Raw genomic sequence first — 21,209 nt, 5'->3', positions numbered from 1 at the left:
AATAGCCAGAAACAACCCCAATGCCCACCAACAGTACCACAGATAAATAAATTATGGTATCTCAACAACAGAATGATGTTCAGCAATGAGAATGAATGAACAACCACATCAACAAATGGCTGAACTGCACGAACATGATGGTGTTTGAGAGAAAGAAGCCAGGTACAAAGGAGAACCTAGGCATATTTCCATCTATAAAAAATTCAAAACCAGACACACCTACTCTGAGGATTTAGAAATCAGGATAGTGGTTACTTTTGGAGAGGAGTGGGTAGTGATGGTTGGGGTGGGGGGATAGGGAGCCCCGAGTGCTGGTAATGTTCTGCTTCTTAATATGATGGTGGCTCAATGGGTATACGTTTACTTTCTGAAAATTCACCAAGCTGAACCCTTTTGGTTTGTGCACTTTTTTTTAATGTATGTTTTAATGCAACATTTTTTAAAAGAGAAAGGAATATACCTTATCAGATATACGATTTGCAAAAATATATGAAGGCAAATGATGTTGGGTGAATGAGTGGATGGAGACTTGATGGATGAATGGACAGACCCCTAAATGGACAACCGGATAGACTCACACCCTGTAAGACTATTTGAGCAAAGACAACTGCTGTGGCCTAAACCCCCCACCCCACAGGATATAAGGTTTATGTCAACTTATGTTCGAACAGGAACAGGGACAGGAAGGGCCATGGGGCATGGCTGAGCTTCAGCAGGACTCATACCAATGGCATCACCGGTGAGTTTCCAAGCCTTGACGTCCCGGTCCTGCCCAGCGCTGATAACCAGTTGGAAGCTGTCCACATACAGGATGTCTGCCACACTACCCAAATGGCCCTTCCAGGTAATCAGAAGCTTGGGGGGGACTAGGGAAATGGTCTGGCCAGCCACGACCTAGAAGGGACAGTACAGGAGAACTACTTATACCAAAGCCATCACACAGGCTCATCAGAGGGCACCGAGGACTGGAGGCAGCAGAGCCCACTGGAAGGGCCCCTGGACACGGGCCAGGGTTCTAGCTCCGGAACCATTCCCATGTTAACTTTCTGGTGACCTCAAGTACGTCCCAGCACTCCTCTGGCCCCCACTGGCTCCTTTGGAAAAATCATAAAAAGCCTTTGCATACTGCTATATTGTTTACCAAGTACCTCCATACAGATTCTTCCAGTGGAACATCACAACATGAGTCTCATCATTTCACAGAGGAGAGACAGGGACGTTCAGTAACAGCCCAAAGCCACCTAGCTAGAAAGTGATGGGGCTAGGACAAGAACCCAGGTCTTCCTCTAAAGATACTCAGCTGGGCACTGGGAGGAGAACAGGGTGAGTAAGGGGGTGATGTATCACGTTATACTATGAAGGAATAAACTCTACGGAACTGGAAACTGAGTGACAATATCCAAGACCATTTTTAAATAAAACGAGATAATTGAAGAGGAACATATTTTACCATATTCAAGTTTGTTAAGTCACAATAATAAAACTTTAAACAGAACAATGGAAGACAATAGAGAGCTCAGAAACCACCCAAATATACACATAAAACTTTGGTGTAAGATAAGAGGGGCAGGAAGACTTGCGGTGATGGAGAGAAGGACTAGACAAACAGTGCTGGAATGCCTGAGTAAGCATTTAGAGAAACTCACATCATTGTCACATGTCTTACAAGTAAAGAAACACTCGAACGGTCAAAGAATTCTTTTTAATGAAACCATAAAACATCTCAAAGAGGGGCCAGCCCAGTGGCATAGTGGTCAAGTTCTCATGCCCCAGTTTGGTGGCTCAGGGTTCACTGGTTCAGATCCCAGGCACAGACCTACACACGACTCATCAAGCCACGCTGTGGAGGCATCCCACATACAAAATAGAGGAAGACTGGCACAGATGTTAGCGCAGCACCAGTCTTCCTCAGCAAAAAAGAAAAATGAAGAAAAATCTGAAGAAAAGTGTGAGTGACTACTTATCTCTGAATTAAGAAAGTGATAGGCAATGAGAAATATCACAATGGGAGGAAAAATTGACCACAAAAAAATATTATAATTTTTAAATCATCATAAATGAAATTAAAAGGCAAATGACAAACTGGGGGGAAATATTTGCAGTGCCTATGACAATGAGTTAATATCTTTTAATATATTTTTAAATGATTATACATCATTTACAAAAGATGGTTACCACAATAGAAAAATGGGCAATAAACACTTATTGAATGCCTTCAATAAGCAAGGCACTCTGATGGACCCAGGGGACCCTCCTTCAGATGATACCGCTGATAACAAATACCTCATGTCGTCAAGGACGAAGCAAGACAGGCTAATAAAGTACAAAACTCTCAATGTTCGGAAGCGTGGTGTGGCAGCACGCATTAACGTCCTGAGAAAGATTTACGTTCTTTTACATACTATTTCCTCGGGACAAACTGCTTGCAGATAAACAACTACAAACAAAAGACTTGTGAAAAAGCCTATTTGCTCCATCATTTTTACAGCTTTTAAACCCAGCTTTACTGACATATAACTCACACACAATTTACCCAAAGTGCTCACCTCAGTGGTTTTTCGTACACACATAGTTTGCAACCACCATCACAATCAATTTTAGACCATTTCCTCACCCCAAAAAGAAAGCCTGTACCCACTCACGGTCACTCCTCATTCCACCCCCAGCTCTGGGAACCCCATAATCTACTTCTGTCTCCATAGATTTGCCTAATTCTGGACAGTCTGTATAAATGAAATCATACAAGATGTGGTCTTTCGTGACCGGGTTCTCTCACGGAGCACACCGTCTTCAAGGCTTCTCAGGCTGTGGCCTGTATCAGTACTTCACTCCTTCTTATTATTCAGTAACATTCCAATGTAGTGATAGCCCACAATTTATCCTTTCATCAGTTATGAACATTTGGGTTGTTTTCAAGTTTGGCTATCATGACTAATGCTGCTATAAACACGTGTACAAGATATCGTATAGACATATGTTTTCACTTCTCTTGGGTATACACTTAGGAGTGGAACTGCTGGGTCATAGGCTGACTCTATGTTTAACTTTTTGAGGAACTGCCAAACTGTTTTCCAAAGCGGTTGTTCCACGTTACATTTTCACCAGCAATGGATGAGAGTTCCAATCTGCCCATATCTTAGCCAACACTTATTATCTGTAGCCATCCTAATGAGCACGAAGTGGGATCTCATTGTGGCTTTGATAGGTATTGCCCTGATGGCTAATGATGTTCAGCATCTTTTCATGTGCTTATTGGTTATTTGGATGTCTTCTTTGAAGAAATGTTTAGATCCTTTGGCCATTTTTCAATTGGGTTGTCTCTTTTATTGTTGAGTTGTGTGAGTTCTTCCTATATTCTAGATACTAGTCTCTTATCAGATATATGATTTGCAAATATTTTCTCCCACTCTACAGGTTGCCTTTTCACTTTCTAGATGGTGTCCTTTCAGGCCAAAAGTTTTAAATTTTGATGAAGTTCAATTTATCTATTTTTTCTTTTGTTGTGTTTTTTGCTGCCATATCTAAGAAATACTGCCTAACTCAAGGTTGTGAAGATTTCTCTCTTGTCCTCTTCTAAGAGTTCTATAACTTTAGCGCTTATGGTCCATGATCCACTTGAAGTTCATTTTTGTGTCTGTTGTGAGGTACGTTTTTGTGTATGTTGTGACTTTGTTCTTTTGATGTGGATATCCAGTTTTCCCAGCAACATCTGTTTAAAAAGGCTATTCTCTCCTCCATTTGATTGTCTTGGCACCCTTGTTGAAAATCAATTGATGAGAAATGTTAGGGTTTATTTTTCAACTATTAATTCTATTTCGTTGACCTATATGTCTGTCCTAACGTTAGTACCACACTATCTTTACTGTAGCTTTGCAGTAAGTTTTGAAATTGGGAAATGTGAGTCCTCCAACTCTGTTCATCTTTTCCAAGATTTTTTGGACTATTCTAGGTACTTTGTATTTTCATATGAATTTTAGGATCAGCTTGTCAATTTCTTCACGAAAGGCTGCTGGGATTTTGATATAGACTATATTGAATCAATTTGGGAAATACTGCCATATTAGGTTAGATCTTCCAATCTATGAACATAGGATTTTTTCCAATTTATTTAGGTGTTCTTTCATTTCTTTCAACAATGTTTTGTAATTTTCAAAGTACAAGTTTTTCATTACTTTTGTAAATTCACTCCTAAATGTTTTATTCTATTTTAATACTATCGCAACTGAAACTGTTTCCTTAATTTCATTTTAAGATTGTTCACTGCTAATGTACAGAAATACACTGATTTTTTGTATATTGATCTTGTTCATGCAACCGTGTTTAACTAATTTGTTAGTTCTTATAGATTTTAGTGGATTCTTTAGGATTTTCTATGTATAAGATTTATGTCGTCTGAAAATAAAAAGGTTTTACTTCTTCCTTTCCAATCCAGATGTCTTTTATTTCATTTTCTTGCCTAACTGCTCTTCCAGTAAAACGCCGGAAGAAGCGGAAAGAGCAGACATCCTCATCCTGGTCCTGATCTTAGGAGGAAAGAATTTAATCTTTCACCATTAAGTATGATATTAGCTGTGAGTTTTTCATAGATACGTTTTATCAGGTTGAAGAAGTTTCCTTTTATTCCTTGTTAACTGAGTGCTTTTATCAGGAAAGGGTGTTGGAGTTTGTCAAATGCTTTTTCTGCATCTGTTGAGACGATTATGTGTCTTGTGTTTCTCATTCAATTAATATGGCATAACATTGCCATATTGATTTTGGACATTAAACCAACGTTGCATTCCTAGGATAGGTCTCACTTGGTCATGGCGTTTAATCCTTTTCATATGTTGCTGGATTCAATTTGCTAGTATTTTGTTGAGGATATTTGCATCTCTATCCATAAGATATATTGGTCTGTAGTTTTATTTTCTTGTGATGTTTTTGATTTTGGTATCAAAGTAATTCTAGCCTCACAGAAAGTTCTTTTGGAAGAATTTTTTAAGAAGTCGCATTAATTCTTCTCTAAGTATTTGTTAGAATTCACCAGTGAATCCATCTATATCTGGACTTTCTTTGTGAGATGTTTTATCACTAATTCAATCTTTTTACTTGCTATATTCAGATTTTCTATTTCTTCAGATTTTCTATTTCTTCTTGAGCCCATTTTGGTAGTTTGTATCTTCCTAAGAATTTGTCCATTTTCTGTCATTTTTTGACAATGAAAAGTTAGAAACCATCCTATTATCCAACAATAGGTAACAAGTTAAATAAATGATTGTAGGTCTATAAAGTGAAATATTATTTAATCATTAGAAAGCTTGATTTTCAAAAAATATTTGATGATATAGGAAATTCTAGTTACATACAATATAATCCCAATTTGTTTAAAGTATATCCGTATAAAACTAAGAGCAGATGGTCAGGAACACAGACTCCGGAGTCAGACAGTCTTGGGTTTACTCTCAGGTCCAAACTGGCAGCTGTGTGAGCTTAGACATGTCCCTCCAGCTCTTCAGTTTTATCTTCCTCATCTGAAAAATAATATCTCCCTCACAGAGTCATTATGGGGATTCAATGAGAAGATACATAAAAGCACTTATCACAATCACTAAAACATAGTAAATAAATGACACATTATTGTTGTTATTATAATGCTTATATTAACATTGTAGATTCCTCATATACTGAATCCATGGGTAACCAATTCCCAACAGATCTGAATGCAGTGAAATTCTCTTCTTACTGAAACTAGGCTAGACATAATATATTTGTGCAGGGAGTCAAGAGGCACCTAAGACTGCAAGATGGCTATCAAAATTGAAAATGCATACAACTCTTTGACCTAGCAATCCCACTTCCAGGAATTTATCCTACAGACATTTTTGTCACATATGTAAAATAATATATTCACTATTCACTTTTATCTAAGAACAAAAGACTGAAAACAATCTCAATTTCCCTTAAAAGGGAATTATATCAATAATATATCCTATGGTGTACTACACAGCCATAAAAAAATAATGTACTGATATGCAAAAATCGCCAAGATATATTATAGAGTTAAAAAAGCAAGGTGAGGGGCCGGCCCAGTAGCGCAGCAGTTAAGAGCGGACGTTCCGCTTCGGCAGCCCGGGTTTCGGCGATTTGGATCCTGGGTACGGACCTATACACTGCTTGTCAAGCCATGCTGTGGCAGGCGTCCCACATATAAAAAGTAGAGGAAGCTGGGCACGGATGTTAGCTCAGGGCTGGTCTTCCTCAGCAAAAAGGGGAGGATTGGCAGTAGTTAGCTCAGGGCTAATCTTCCTCAAAAAAAAGAAAGAAAGAAAGCAAAAAAAAGCAAGGTAAGGGCAAGCCCCATGGCCAAGTGGTTAAGTTCACATGCTCCACTTCACGGCCCAGGGTTTCACTGGTTTGGATCCTGGGCGCAGACATGGCACCACTCATCAGGCCATGCTGAGGTGGCGTCCCACATGCCACAACTAGAAGGACCCACAACTAGAATATACAACTATGTGCTGGGGGGCTTTGGGGAAAAGAAGGAAAAAACAAAAAAGAAGATTGGCAACAGTTGTTAGCTCAGATGCCAATCTTTAAAAAAAATAAAAAAGCAAAGTGAGTACTGTGTGTATGACATGCTACCTTCATGTAAAAAAAAGAGGGAAATAACTTTACACATTTGTGTTTGCACAAGTAAACACCAGGAGAATAAACAAAAATCAACAGAAGTGGTTAATTCCGGGAACAAGGACTGGTTTTGGGGGAGGACAGCAGTGGGACTAAGACGACTCCTCACCACGAGCCTTTGCACACCGCCTCATTTTTTAACTTTCACTGATGTATAACACACATACAGGACAATGTACACATCATAAATGCACCACTGAATGAATTTTTTACAAACAGAATGTGATGGTATGATCAGACCTGGGTAAGGAAACAGAGAGCTGTCCGGCCCCTAGAACCTCACTCCTTCCAGCCACTCCAACCCCCAAGGAAGATAATCACTTCTGATAGGATAGCTTTGTTTTGCCTGTTTTTGTACTTGACATAAATGGAACTATAAAACATACAAGATATACTCTCTTGTGTTTGACTTCTTTTACTTAAATTGTTTGAAGAATTTCTCATTTTGTAGCAAATGGTTGTGAGATCATTCACTTCCAATGCTGGATGTTATTCTACATAGTGTGTATACTACAATCTATTTTTCTATCTACGTTGATGGGCATTGGAGGTGTTTCAAATGTGGAGTTATCACACATCGTAATCCTGTCAACATTCCTATTCACGTTTCTTAGAGAACAGATTTCTCTAGGGTATGAACGTAGGAGTGGGATCGCTGGGCCACAGAGTAGGCATACATTCAGCTTTAGAAGCTACTGCCAAACAGTTTCCCAAAGCAATCACACCAACTTACATTCCTACCAGCAAGGGAAATTCCAGCTGATCTATATCGTTGTCACCATTTGGTATTGCCTATCTTTTAGTTTTAGCCATTCTAGTGGGCGTGTAGTGGCATCACATTGCGGCTTTAATTTGCATTTTCCTGATAACTAATGAAAGGTGCTCAACTTCAGCAGTCATCAGGAAAATATCAAGTGATTTTTGAACTATGTATATGAATTACCTACTCAAGGAAATACATAAGTATTTTCATTATTTTTAGAAAGAATTCGTGACTCCAGGGCCCTCATTGCAAAGATCAAAGCACAAGGAATGGGTGTGTGCGTGTGTGTGTTTACATATGCATGTGGTTGTATTTAATGTGTGCACACTTGTGTTTTACTGGTTAAGGGTGACTTCTGGTTAACAGAAACTTCTCTACATCAACCAGACAACCCTGAACAGGAAACATGAGACTCAGAGCCTCAGTGAGAGAACTGTGGTCCTGGCTCATTAATGGGGCTCAAAGGCACTTTTCTGAGCAACCATCCAAATCATCTTCCTACCTCCTTCTCCTTCAAGGGGACGTAGTATGGGAGGCTGGTCCGGATCCGTTTAGGAATTAAGAACTGGAACTTGTTTACTCCACTGTGTTGGGATGACCGCTTGTCAGTGGGTATGCAGTAATCCTTGATGTCCCAGATCTAGGCACAAAGTGTGGGTTACTGTAGCAGTGACCCCAACACCAGCTCACTCTGTGGGCCCTCCCCCACACCATTTCTCCTCACTTTAGGGGGCAGTTCTTACTCACACCTCTCAGATACCCAGACATTCAGAGCCAGAAGGGGCCCACGGGATCTCAGCTAGCAGGCAGAAAGGGTGTGACTGGCCCAAGGACAAGATACTCTTGCCTCATGTCTCACAATGCATGAAATCAGTTCCAGAGACAGCTGATCACAGATCAGATGCATGGTTGGAGGGTGAAGGAGTTGTAGGAAGAGAATGATGGAGCACAGGACCCACTGGGGAAGGCTTCTTGGAGGCCCTTTTGAATCATGCCCTCCCTCATTTCACTGGGCACATCAGAGCAGGAGAGGGCTTCCAAGGTAACCCACCCTACCCTCTACTGTTTTACAAATGAAACCAGTAGCCAGAAGGAGTAGGGACTAGGCTAGGGCCACATGTGGCAAAGAGGTGGCCAGAACTTGGCTGACGCCAGCTCCTCAATCTTAATGCCAATTCTTCCTCACCTTGATGTGTCCTTTATTATCCCCTGTGACAAGGATGCAGTCATTTTCATCAGTGGCCATGGCGCCCACAACCACATCCCACTTGTCTTCCAAGTCCACAGGGAACTTCCCCAGCAGGCCACCATTCCCATGGATGGACCAGGCATAGATGCAACCATCCGCGCAGCTGCTCAGCAGGGCGGCTGCGTGTGGCAGGCGAGGCCTGGTCTGCAGGAAGATTATCTGTACAAAAGATGTGAGCCTGCTCAGCAGTGCTGCCTGCTGGGCTCACCCTAACCGCTGTCGACGGTGCTGAGGGGCCCCGGCCAATCACCAGATCCAACTGGTCCCCCAACTTCCTGGATGCCCAGTGAGAATGGTAATGGGACACCACCTTTCCTACCTGGCTAGTGACAGGAGCATTTTGCTGGACTATGAGCTCCCTGAGGCTAGGGAACTGTGTCCTTTTTTGTTTAGTACTTTATCCTCAGCAATTGCAATGGTGCCTGACACATGGCACATGACCAATGAATGGTTATTAAATGAAGACACACAAGTTTGATTTGTCCTGGGCTCACACAAGATTTTCTAAGTCCTGTAACTCAACTCAAAGTGATTTGGAGAACGAACTCATTCCTCTTCATACATTTCTAGGTGATATGCTCATATTTTCCAGCCAATTGTCAAGAAAGCATTTTATCCAAATTCTTCTTCAAGTCTTGATTTGACCATGCCCTTTGCTAATTCCCCCCTCTGCTCACTGTCACCTTACATGTCACCCCTGTGGTCCACTTGGGGGCCACTGTGGGAAGTGACTGCAAGACGAGCATGAGAAGAGAGCGCTTACCTGGTACCCACCCTGCATGCGGCAGAGAGTCTGGTCATGGGGGGTGAAGTGAGAGGCCTCCCCACCTCTCCTGAGTCAGAAATTATAGTATGGTGGCTTATGTGTCCCTAAAACAAGTCACTACCACCAACAACAAAAACCCTATTTCCTAACTGTCATAGAGATCTAAAACAAAACGCTCAAACTGCTTCCCATTGGCCCAGGTGCCAAGGTCACAAAACCAGGAGTCCTTAAAGCAACAACGAAGGGCAAGCATTTCCTCACTTCATGCAAGTGTACTTGTGCACCATACAAAACGTGGACAGCACAGACAGATGAAAAGAAATTAAAATTACCCACTGAATCCCAGAAAGAATCACCATTAAGATTTTAATGCATTTCCTTCTAGCTTTTTTCTGATTGCATTGTCTACAAAGACTTTTACCAGATCTTTTAAAATTATGAAATATACATGCATGAATAGACAAATATACCAATGGAACAATAGAGAGGATCCAGAATAGGTTACAGAAGACTATGCTGGGGCCCAGGATAGGCCACCCCAAAATATCCTACAATAGCATACTGATTATTTTGAATTAAAGTTACTTGAAAAACAAAAAGGGCAGTCTGACCCAGCTGTCTCTGTTCCCCTGAAGGCAGGAAATCAATCTCCTCTGTGAGAGGCGCTCTCCCTGCATCCTGATCCCCAGAGCCAGGGATTCAGGACAGAGGAGCCGGCATAAACAGACCTTGCTAATTAACGACCTCAAGCCTAAATTCTGCTTAAATTCTTCACTATTTATGTACCTCAAATCTAAGTGTCTTTGTCCTGTCAATTCCTCACAAATTTTTGTTTCTTTGTGTGGAAGATACATATACACTGCCTGCTTTGTTCACTCTCTGAGCAGGATTTCGCTGTGATCTCCAATATGTACACATTAAACTGGGTTTTTCTCCTGTTAATCTGGTCTTGCATCAATTTTACTATTAGTCCAGCCATAAGAACACAAGAAGAGAAGAAAGGGAAATTTCCCCACTTCAACTGCTATAATATGTATGAATGATGGAATCCTAAGCCAGTGGAGAAAAGGTAAACTGTTCAATAAGTGGTATTTGAACAACTGGCTACCAATTTAGAAAAAGAAAATTAGATTCATACATCACACCTTACATAAAATTACTTAGATGGGACAAAAAACTAACTAAAAACATATAAAATCATAAATGTCTAGAAGAAAATATAACAAATTTTCCTGTGATCTTGACATAAACAATGCCTTTCTCTATTGTCAGAAAGGAAAATAACAAAGATGGCTAGATAAAAATTAAAACTTCAGTGTGATACCACAAAGGCAGATGAAGTGTAAATATTTGAAAAATACAACAAGCCAAGGATTCATTTCCAGAGCATATAAAGAGCTCCAAGAAATTAATACAAAAAAGAATGGACAAAGCATATGAACAGACATTTAAATTCACTGAAGAAATACAGACGTCTAACAAATATAAAAAAAGCTCAACATCACAAATAGTCAAAGAAATATCAAAAAACAATGCTATTTTCCACCTACCAAAGTGACAGAAATTAAGAAAAGGTTGCTGTCCAGCTCTGGCTCTGTGTGAGGACAAAGGCAGATGCACACGCTGTTGAAGGGAATGGAGACCATCACAGTCTCCCTGGAGAGCAAACTGGCCTGATGTGTACGCAAAGAAGACAATCCTTTACCTTCTAGGTCCTTCTGGCTGGTCTACGAATTAAATTGACATGAGCCAGAATAACAGGAGAAAATCAAACAAAGTTTGATAATATGTATACATGGAAGTAAACCCAAGAAAAATGGCCAAGGTCAACACCTTAAACATCATCCTCAGCTAAAGACAAAGGAGGATGTTGGGGTGGGGGTAGTCAGTTACGGGAGATTACCAGAAAAAGTACAGTAAACAAGTGTAAGGTTATTATGCAGATTTAAGTCCTTGCCTTCCACATTGATAAGAGTTTCTAGAGATAAGGTCGTCCCCCTCTTCCTGGTATAGAGAGGAAGAGATCTTACAGATGGAGACTTCCCTTACAAATGTAAATGTTTCTTACAAAAGGTAACTTCTACTTGGTTTTCAGAGCTTCTCCCCTATCTGCACTTTCTTAAAAGTAACCAATCCAATTATGTTAAGTGAAATAAGCCAGATAGAGAAAGACAACCTCTGTATGACTCCACTCATATGTGGAAGTTAAACATGTGGACAAAGAGAACAGATTAGTGGTTACCAGGGTAAAGGGAGGTAGGGAGTGGGCACAAAGGGTGAAGTGGTGCACCTACAATATGACTGGCAAATAATAATGTACAACTGAAACTTCACAAGGTTGTAAACTATCATAATCGCAATAAAAAGTAAAAAAAAAAGTAACCAACCCAAAATAATCCTCACGCCAAAGAGACATATCTTGAGGTGGCCAATTCTGCACCCCAACGACTGATCACAGCCTGAACTGTGCACACTTGCTGACCCACTAGTCCCACTTCTGGGAAATCTGGCATAACTGCACAGACAGATCCATAAGGATCTCAAATTGCACCATTGTTCGTAATAGTGAGAAACTAGGAACAACTTAAAAGTCTGTCAATTAGGCATTCATTAAGTAAATTATGGCAAATCCAAAAAAACACACTGCAGCCAGGGGCAGATTTACTAGTGAAGTTCATGAAGTTCAAGGTGAAGGTCAAGTTCAAGCCCCTTCTAAGGTCCTGGGAAAACCAGCAACATTTGGTGACTGCTCTAATTGTCAGCGTTGAAGGCTTCAGAATTTGTTGTCATTTGTTTTCTCATTCTAAACAAATTTTCACTTTTGTACTAATTTTTTGTGCATAATTTTGTGTTATTTTTCTTAAAGATTGACTCCCAAATTGTACAAATTTCAGGCTCCAAAAAACCTAGATCGGCCCCCCGTATGAAGCTATTAAAAAGAATGAAGTAGATAGACATGCAGGCACTGAGAGGAGAAGTCGTCTACTGTACATGGCTAAGTCAAAAAAAAGCAAACAGCTCAACTACAGTCTCAAATGCTCCCAGTTTTGTTTGAAAACCAAAACCATACCTGTGTGTATATATAGTATATAGGCATTTAAAAATAAATCTCAAAGACGCACATTTGATACTTTGTAGTAGTCACTACTATACTTTAAGGAAATTTTTAAAGTTTTGTAATAAGCAACCCAAACAACTTGAAATCAACAATCCAAAGTAACATATGCACCCCTATGTTGATTGCAGCCCTATTCACAATAGCCAAGACATGGCAACTATCCAAGCGCCCATCGACCGATGATTGGATAAAGAAGATGTGGCATATATACACAATGGAGTACTACTCAGCCAGAAAAAAAGACAAATCACCCCATCTGCAACAACATGGAAGGACCTGGAGAGAATTATGCAAAGAGAAATAAGCCAGACTGAGAAAGACAAACACCAGATAATGTTACTCATATGTGGAATATAAAGAAGCACATGGACTAAGAAACCAGTTCAGTGGTTACCAGGGGAAGGGGGGTGGGGGGTGGGCACAGGGGGTGAAGGGGAGCACTTATGTGGTGACAGACAAGAAATAACGTACAACTGAAATTTCTCAATGATGTAAACTATTATGAATTCAAATTTTTTAAAAAATTTGTAATACGCATACTCCAGATCATTAAGTTTTCCCCTAAAATGGGGTTCCTCATAGCTGCACAGGATTCACCAAAACGATATGCCACAAAGAGCTCCTATTTCTGAACTGCAGAAAGCTGAGGCTTCCTCCCCAAGCCTTCCTGCACTGCCCTAGGACAGCTAGAGCTGGCGGGAGTGAGGTGAAAGGATGGTGGCAGCCTCAGAGAGGGCCGTAGGCCCCAAAGGGAGCACACAATTGGGGCTGTGTGGCCAGTGTCAGGAGTGTGCACAGTCAGGACGCTGGGCCCTAGGCAGGACAGAGTGGGACCCGTGTGGCTGGGAGGCAGGTAACCGACACTATTCCTTTTGCACTCTGCACCTGGTCCCTGAAACCTCAAACGTATCCCTCTGCTCATTTTGCAAAGAGCTGCTGGACTGAGGTTGGGCATTCCAGCCTCCCTCAGTCCAGTGGTCCCAATGGTTCTCAACCACAGAGCCAACCACAGAGGGACTAAAGGCCCCTTCAGAAGCAGCTGAGGCTACACCCGGGCTGGGCTTCATACCTTTCAGAGCAATTTGCCACTTCCGACCTCTTTGGTCCTCACCACTAGGGAGAGGGCCCAGGACGGGACCTCATCTAGAGTGTAAGGGACACAGCTGTGCCTGGAGCCATGTCCTTGCCTCCTTCCCAGTGCCCTTTCTGCCATACCCCACAGTCTTCGGAGGCCAGACAGAAATGGTGAGAAGGAAGACCAGACAGACGAGACACTCTCCCAGGTGTCCTTGCCCCAGCCCACTCCCACCCCTCGTCCACTAAGGAAAGGCCGGGACCAAGGGTGACCCAAGAGCTCTGGACCCTCTCCAGGGCACCATCCTGAGAAGTGTCACTCTATCTGCCCCCCAGCTCCTCAGAGGGAAGAGACTTTGCAGGTCAAGGAGCAGTGGGGGTGAAGACAGAGCTCTTAGGAGCCAGGGGCAAGGGTCAGCATCAGAAGTAAGCCCACTTCAGACAGTGCCCGGCACATGGAGACGCTCAATGAATAACTGTGCCCTGACAGGACGAGGTCACCAACCCAAAGGTGGGCTGTAAGTCCCCGATCGGATTCACAGGTTGAAAGAGACGGGGTCTTCTGGGCAATTCTGCTTCCAGGAATCCATCCTTTTGATACTCACACAAGTGCACAGAAATGTATGCACAGGGATGTCCAGTGCAATGCAGCATGTAAAGTTAAAAACTAGAACTAACCTGCCTATCAGTGGAAGACTGGCTTAACAGTTTATGATGCCTCCAAACGATGGGGCATGGTGCAACTATTAAAAAGAATGAGATAACAAAAGAATAAGCTGAATAAAAATTGCTGGTGTGAAAATATATCCAGGATACACAATTAAACAACGAAAAAGCAAGACAGCTATAATTTAGCTATAATTTTATGTCACTGGTCTAAAAATAAAAAGGACACAAGCTAAACCAATCCGTCAGCAGTGACTGTGACTACTGTGGGGATGGCATGGACTGTGGGGAGACACAGGGGACCTTTAGTTTTTACTTTGCACACAAAGTAGTTTTTCTTTTCTTTCTTTCTGTCTTTCTTTTTTTACCAATCAGCATTATTACTTTTTAAAGCTTTTTTAAAGGGTTTTTTTCTTTGGTGAGGAAGATTGGCCCTGAGCTGACATTCATTGCCAACCTTCCTGTTTATGCTGAGGAACATTAGTTAAAGGCATTTTTAAAAGAGAGGAGGGGCCGGCCCTGTGGCTGAGTGGTTAAGTTCGCACACTCTGCTTCAGAGGGCCAGGGTTTCACCAGTTCGGATCCTGGGCATGAAGACGGCACCACTCGTCAAGCCATGCTGAGGCGGCGTCCCACACGCCACAACTAGAAGGACCTACAACTAGAATATACAACTATGTACAGGGGGGTCTGGAGAGAAGAAAAAATGAAGACTGGCAACAGATGTTAGCTCAGGTGCCAATCAAAACAATAAAAATGTAACAAAATAAAAGAGAGGAAACCACATTCAGAACGTGGAGGAGAGAATATCCAGCCCCTCAGAGCCCTCCACTCCCCCACCACAGGACCCGGCTCTGCAGGGCACTGCTCCCCTGTTCCTGAGTGCCTGGTCTCTGGAGCTGGGTGAGGGGCACTCCTGCCCACCCTAACATAACTCTGATTTGTATTTTCACTGGGCTCACGTTAAGGACTTGGGAAACCTAGTCTCTGAATTACACTATCTCTGCAGATTAAAGCCGGAAGGGGCCTTAGGGGTCACCTCAACCATGGTGACACAGTGAGGGGCATCCAGGGTCAGAAAGGGGAAAGGCACAGGAGGAAGAGAGAAGAACAGAGGACTGGATGCACTCATGTGCTGTACCAAACACCCTACAGAGCCCCAGAGGGCATTTAATGGGATTCTGGGAATGCTGCTTCTCCCACCTCCCAGTCCAGCCCCCCAACCAGGAGGGGACACTGGTCACCTCCCTAGACAGAACCCCCATACCCAGGGAGCACCCCCCAGACAGAGCAGCCCTGAAGCCAGAATCCTCAGCAGCACCATCCTCTCCTCCATGCCTCTCCAGGCCCTGGGGAGAACCAGGCTGGGCCCCTCAGGTCCCCCAGGCTCATAGGCACTGCATTTCCCGGCCCCATCCCAACAGTTGACCCCCCGGCTCACACCCCAGACCCTGCCTAAGCCTGGACAACCTTCTCCACCGATGCATTGGACTGCAGCGATATCTTCTTCATGAGTTCCCCTTTTCTCTTTTCAGCCTCTGTTAAAAGTGACTGTGTGCCACGGGGCATTCTTGACGGCTTGGGGCTGCCAGTGTTGAGAGGTTTCTGGAAAGCAAAATGGGCCTCCAAGGTCATCATGAGGGGGTCCCCCTACCCTACGGGGGAACAAAGACCAGAGGCAGATGCTGAAAGAGCAGCCACCCCAGCCCCATTGAGTAGACACACCACGCTGTGAAAGGTACAGCCAGTATCTGACGGATCCTCTGATCCACTCTGAGGCTGGCAAGTCTCGTTTTAAGTTACCAGCAGCTTCCACTCTCAGAGCAGAGACCTGAGTTTGCCTTTGGGGAAGCCCCCTTCTCAGTCCCACAAGAGACAGCTGGCTAAAGGTGAGGATCGTGGGGTGTATATACCCAAGGTTCTAGAAGATCTGAACGCAGTGTTGCGGCCCTAATACTTCGAAGGTGGTATGAGCGTCTTATAGTAACGTACAGTGTGAGCATCTCACAGCAGAACCGTGTTCTAGCAGGTCATGTGGGATCCAGGTCTGGGCTGCTATGCCTGACTAGGATTGCGTGTTTGGGGAAGGTGGGGTTTCTCATTCAAGCCTCAGCTCCCAGGAACTGGAATCAGACTTCAATTGCTGAAAGAATTGGACTGGCTCCCCAAGCCCCACCCAAGATTACTGTACTGAAGGTCTGAGGCCAAACCGCCCCTGTGAGTAGCGAGAGCAATTCCCCTGCTCTTTCCCCCTACTCCCCCCAAAACAGGACCATCAGTCCAGCCTGGAAGGGTTAACCATGGGGCAGAGACCAGGGCTCAGAGGAGGAGGGAAGTGGTTCCCCTGCATCTGGGCCTCATGCCCCTGAGCCCGGTCCCCAGGGCAGTGAGACTTGCTGGGGGTGGTAGGCAGGCCCAGCGCCTCCTCTCTACCGGGGCAACGTGAGCTGGAGGCCTGAGAGAGCAGCCCAGGACCTGACCGCTGGTGTAGGCTCCCTGGATTGTCTTCCCTCCAAGTCCCGGCCCCAAGCTTGCACAGCCTGGGGTCTGGCATCAGCCGTGCTCTGGGAAGAGACTGTGCCCAGGCTCGAGGCAGCAGAGCAGGCTAGACACTGTGGGCCTAATCAGGAGGGGCCTTGTCCGTGCTCAAGACAAGGGAACTGACGGACTTAAAGGGGCTCCAGAAAAATCTCCTCCAAGTGAGAAAACAAACACACAACAGCAAACTCAGGGGTCTGGAGAGTGAGGGTGGTGGCTGGGTTCGGCACTCGCTCCCACCTGCAGGGGCACAGGCCTGTCTGGGTCCTTGTCTCTGGATTGTCTCATCACCGGGGGGGCTGACGTCAGGGTCCGTCTCAGGTTGGCATTGGCCACAGTCTTCTCACTGGAGTCCTGGGGCTGCTCTGAGCTCCTGTGGGCCCACGTCAGCCGCAAGCAGGATTTGCTGGGACAGTGCATCTGGCCCAGGAAGTCGTCCGCCGCTCGCACCTGTGCCACAGAGTGAGCAGCCTGAGGCACTGCAGTGTCCCAAAGGCAAGTGCAGAGTGCCTGGCCCCACGCTGCCACCACATGGCTCTCCAGGGGCCCCAGGGCTGACTTCCCTGAAATGCAGGACCCATAAAGGCCTTGAAACAGAGCTTATAACCCTGAGTGCCCCCAGGCAAGAGACTGTTCCCATGAGGAACTCAGTCCCCCCGTCTGTAAAATGGACAGTGGTTTCCAAGTGTTTTTGAGGTTGTTTTTAATCTTAAGGGAAATTCCAAAGTGTAAGATTGATAGAAAGCTGAGCTCCTCTGGGAGAGGCCCCTGCAATAGCCTCCTAGCCTCTCCCCTCAACACATTTGGAAAACTACTGGATGAGGTGGCCTTTAAGGCCCCTTCCAGCTTTGATCTGCAAAGATACAGTAATGCAGAGACTGTATGGGTTTCCTGGTGCCCACGCGAGCTCAGTGAGCCTGGAGTGGTAACATGTAACAGCAATGGGTAAGGTGTGAGCCACCTTAAGGACAGGGTAATCTACCCGAGAGAACAAGACAAGCACACCAGGCATGGAGTCAGACTGCCTAGGTTTGGATCTATCACTCCTTGGTTTTGTGACCTCAGGCAAGATGCTCAACCTCTCTGTCCCTCAGTTTCCTCACCTGTCAACTGAGGAGAATTATAGAAACTACCACCTACCTACGTAGCTCCCAATCTCCTCCAGAACAAGTCCCCCCAGTCCCCTCTCCTTCCCGGGGTGCTCCCTACCCCCAGGCCCACAGCCGAGAGAAAGGAGAGAGGAGGGGTGTTCCTGTTGACCATACCCTCTTGGGCGTCAAGGGCAAGGGGCTCTCAGAAGCATTGAAATTGAAGATGGGCCTGAACATGCTGACATTCCAGAAGAGGATGTCCCCGTTGTAGGAGGAGGTCCCGAGGAACTGGTTCTGGTACTTGGCCATGCTCAGGACGTCCTCCTTGTGGAAGGTCTGCCAGTGGTAGGACAAGAGCACTGGCTTGGCCTTGTGGAACCTGCACACATGCCAGAGGCAGGAGAGCTGAGAGAGCAGCCTTAGTGCTCCCCCGGGGAACACCGAGGCCTTTAGGATTCTGGGAGCCGACTCAGAGGAGGACACTCAGGCGTCGGAGCAGGCTGAAGCCCTGCCCCACCGACCTCATTTACTAAGCACCCACTGTGTGCCTCCTATAAAGGCCCTGTCCTGGGGCTTTACAGAAACTAATCTTACAGATTCACCCCATTTAGACACTCGAGCAAGGACTCAGGTTTAAAGAAGGGGAGACCACGGCCCTGGAAAGGCCCTTTGGAGAGGAAGGGGCCTTGCACATGCTGTTCCCCTGCCTGGAATGTTCCTCTGTCCCAAGCCCTCGCTGCTTCACTGAGACCTCTCCTGCTCATTCTTCAGATCCCACTCCACCCACGACATCCTCAGAGGAGCCTTTTCTGACCACCTAAGGCGGAATCAGATTGCCGTCTCCTCCCCGTAGAAACTCAGCAGACTTTATCGATAGAAATGAAGTTATTTGATTAGTCTCTGCCTCTGACTAGAAGCCCCAGGAAGACGGAGACTCCATCCTTGTTTATACCCAACCCCAGCACCTAGCACAAAGTCTAGAACATATCAGCCTCAAGAAGTGATGAAGAAATCCATCAGTAGATGAAGCATTGGACATTACCCATCACTCATTTCCTGCCTGGAGTTCCAACCAGCAGCAACGCCAGGAGTGAGGAGCCCGTTGGAAGTAGAGAGAATGGTCAGCTGCCCTTATCCACCCACACGCACCTTGCTACTCACCTGAAACAAGTGATTCTCTTACTCCACCCAGTCACGTAGAACACATTGTTCATATGGACAATCCCACTAATCTGTTGAAGATGAAAGAAAGAATGCTAAGGCACCTCAGAGAAAACGGCCCGGGCCCTGAACGTCTTCCTAGCGGTACCAAGCAAGAAGTCCAGACTCTCCATGATGACGAGAATCCCCCAGAGGTGGTGCCACCATCTATTTCTCAGAGTGCTCTCACATCCCATCATCTCACTTGATGGACTTGGAGGAGGCAGACAGCGTAGGCATCCATGTGCATTATTTAGGGGGATAACTGGGAAACAGACAAGTGACTTGGCTCAGGTAAGTAACTGAGCGATAGGATCTGGACCAAACCCCTGGCTGCTTGGCCAAGTGCTCCTTCTGAGCTGGTTAAAGGGCTGTGTCACAGGTGTTAGTAATGGGCTCAAGTTCCAAAGAGGGACTGCTGGCTTTGCTCCATGCCACACCCACAGACTATCCCTAGAACCCTGGCAGGCATTTCCCAAGGAGGGGTGAGCGTGGGTGCCTCTGAACCCGACCCCAGCTAGAAACGCAATCCAGAGCCCTCAGCCGTGGGCTAAGAAGAAAGGAAGGAGGAGCCGACACTTGTAGACAGGTACTAAGCACAGGCCCTGTCACCTATTATCATTTTATAGGTGAGGACACAAAGGTTCAGGGAGGCACAAAGCCAGGCTGTCTATGCACAGCCATTCAGGGTGGCACAAAAAATACTATGTCCCCGGGTTATGGGAGCTGTGCTGTGCTTCTCAAGAGGTGCCCCCGGCCCTGGCTGACCACCCGGACTGACCTCCAGCTGATCCTGGGAGGGGAAGGTCAGCAGGCATTCGCCGATGCTGTGGTTCCACATCTTCACGGTGCCGTCCCGCAAACCTGTGAGCAGGCACCGCTCCGACTCATCCAGGGACATGGCAGTCAGCTCCACGTCCTCGTCACCGGTCACAGAGAACTCCAGCATCCTCCTGCCCGTCACCATCTCCCACACGCTCACTATGCCACTCAGGCAGCCACTCACCACCTGCAGGGGAGCACACGGCTGGGGCTCCTGGTGAGGAGAGCGCCCCCACTCCCAGGGGCGGCCTCTACACGTCGGGCTGGCTTTAGACTGAGAAGACAGTCATTCAGGGCCCCTGCTGCAGGAGAAGCCCCTCTTGAAACAGGCCTTCCTCTGCTCTGTAGCACAGGGCAGAGCAAACTGGCACAGCTCTTTTAGAAGACACCAATTTAGTGAAATCCCCTTTAACTTAGAAACGGCATTTATCAGAATCTATCCAGAGAAAATAACCTCTAACTTGGAGAAGACGTTTACTGAAGCATCATTAATCATAGGAAAAACAAAAAACGGGAAACGCTAACTGCCCCCTAAATAGGAAAACGCTGAGAGTAAAGGATGGTCACAGGACTTGATGCAACATCTACTGCCACCACAACCAGAACAAGGCAACAGCAGCAGGCGAGGCTGTTTCAGAAGACCCCTCCTGCTGAGAACATCCAGGAAAGCTGGGGGAGGGATGTTTTTGCAAGCTGGTTGAAGGCACTGAAGAGCCCTAAGGTATGCAGGATGGTGGTGCCGGAGCCAGGATGGGAGAGAAGCCCAGAGAGGTGAGCTCTGGCCCCGTGTGGCCAAGGGTAAGGCAGCCTGCCCTGCCTGGAGCGTAGGCCAGAAAAGAGGTCACCATGGGAGTGGGCAGAGGGCCCAGGAGCCCTTTCTGTTCCTACACTTGAGAAACCATGTGCTCAGCTGCCCTGCCTGACCCAGAGATCTCTACTCAGGACCAGGGTGCTGTCTGTGGCCTGGGCCTCCCTCCCTTCCCACAGTGGACAAAGCCGAACGAGGGCTTCCCGGGAAAACGGCACCCAGGAACAGCGCCCACCCTGAGAGCCTTGCAGAGCAGCCACACCCAGTGTGCCATCTTACCCTCCGTGTAAGCAAGGTGGCTCCTCCAGAACAGACCCGAGGCAGTGGCCAGGGGCACACAGGCCTGGAGGAATTAGGATCCCCTGACCAAGCAGTGGGGCTCCGACATCCTCTTGGGCCGGCCCCTCTGTAGGGCTGCCTCTCGTCCGCACCCTGCCACCCACACCAC

The 21,209-nt window shown here is 45.7% G+C and overlaps 1 protein-coding gene across 5 annotated transcripts in view; it reads right to left on the bottom strand.

Annotated features, from left to right (window-relative positions):
* Positions 1-21,209, bottom strand: part of EFCAB8 (EF-hand calcium binding domain 8) — a 65,610-nt gene that overhangs the window by 12,326 nt on the left and 32,075 nt on the right. For 2 of the 5 annotated variants that reach the window (XM_014845076.3, XM_070485742.1), the window contains 8 exons: positions 19,913-20,140; positions 19,093-19,163; positions 18,106-18,310; positions 17,081-17,290; positions 15,773-15,907; positions 8,616-8,837; positions 7,932-8,069; positions 726-894 (listed from right to left, as the gene is read on the bottom strand). In XM_014845076.3, coding sequence (XP_014700562.2) covers positions 726-894; positions 7,932-8,069; positions 8,616-8,837; positions 15,773-15,907; positions 17,081-17,290; positions 18,106-18,310; positions 19,093-19,163; positions 19,913-20,140 — 1,378 coding nt within the window. The remainder of the gene's footprint in view (positions 1-725; positions 895-7,931; positions 8,070-8,615; positions 8,838-15,772; positions 15,908-17,080; positions 17,291-18,105; positions 18,311-19,092; positions 19,164-19,912; positions 20,141-21,209) is intronic. The other 3 variants (XM_070485743.1, XM_070485744.1, XM_070485745.1) reach the window with 3 other exon arrangements.

Source organism: Equus asinus, chromosome 15 (assembly GCF_041296235.1).
Source record: "Equus asinus isolate D_3611 breed Donkey chromosome 15, EquAss-T2T_v2, whole genome shotgun sequence".
Classification (NCBI taxonomy): domain Eukaryota; kingdom Metazoa; phylum Chordata; class Mammalia; order Perissodactyla; family Equidae; genus Equus; species Equus asinus.
The sequence above is the reverse complement of the archived record's forward strand: the minus strand, read 5'-3'. Positions and strand labels throughout refer to the sequence as shown.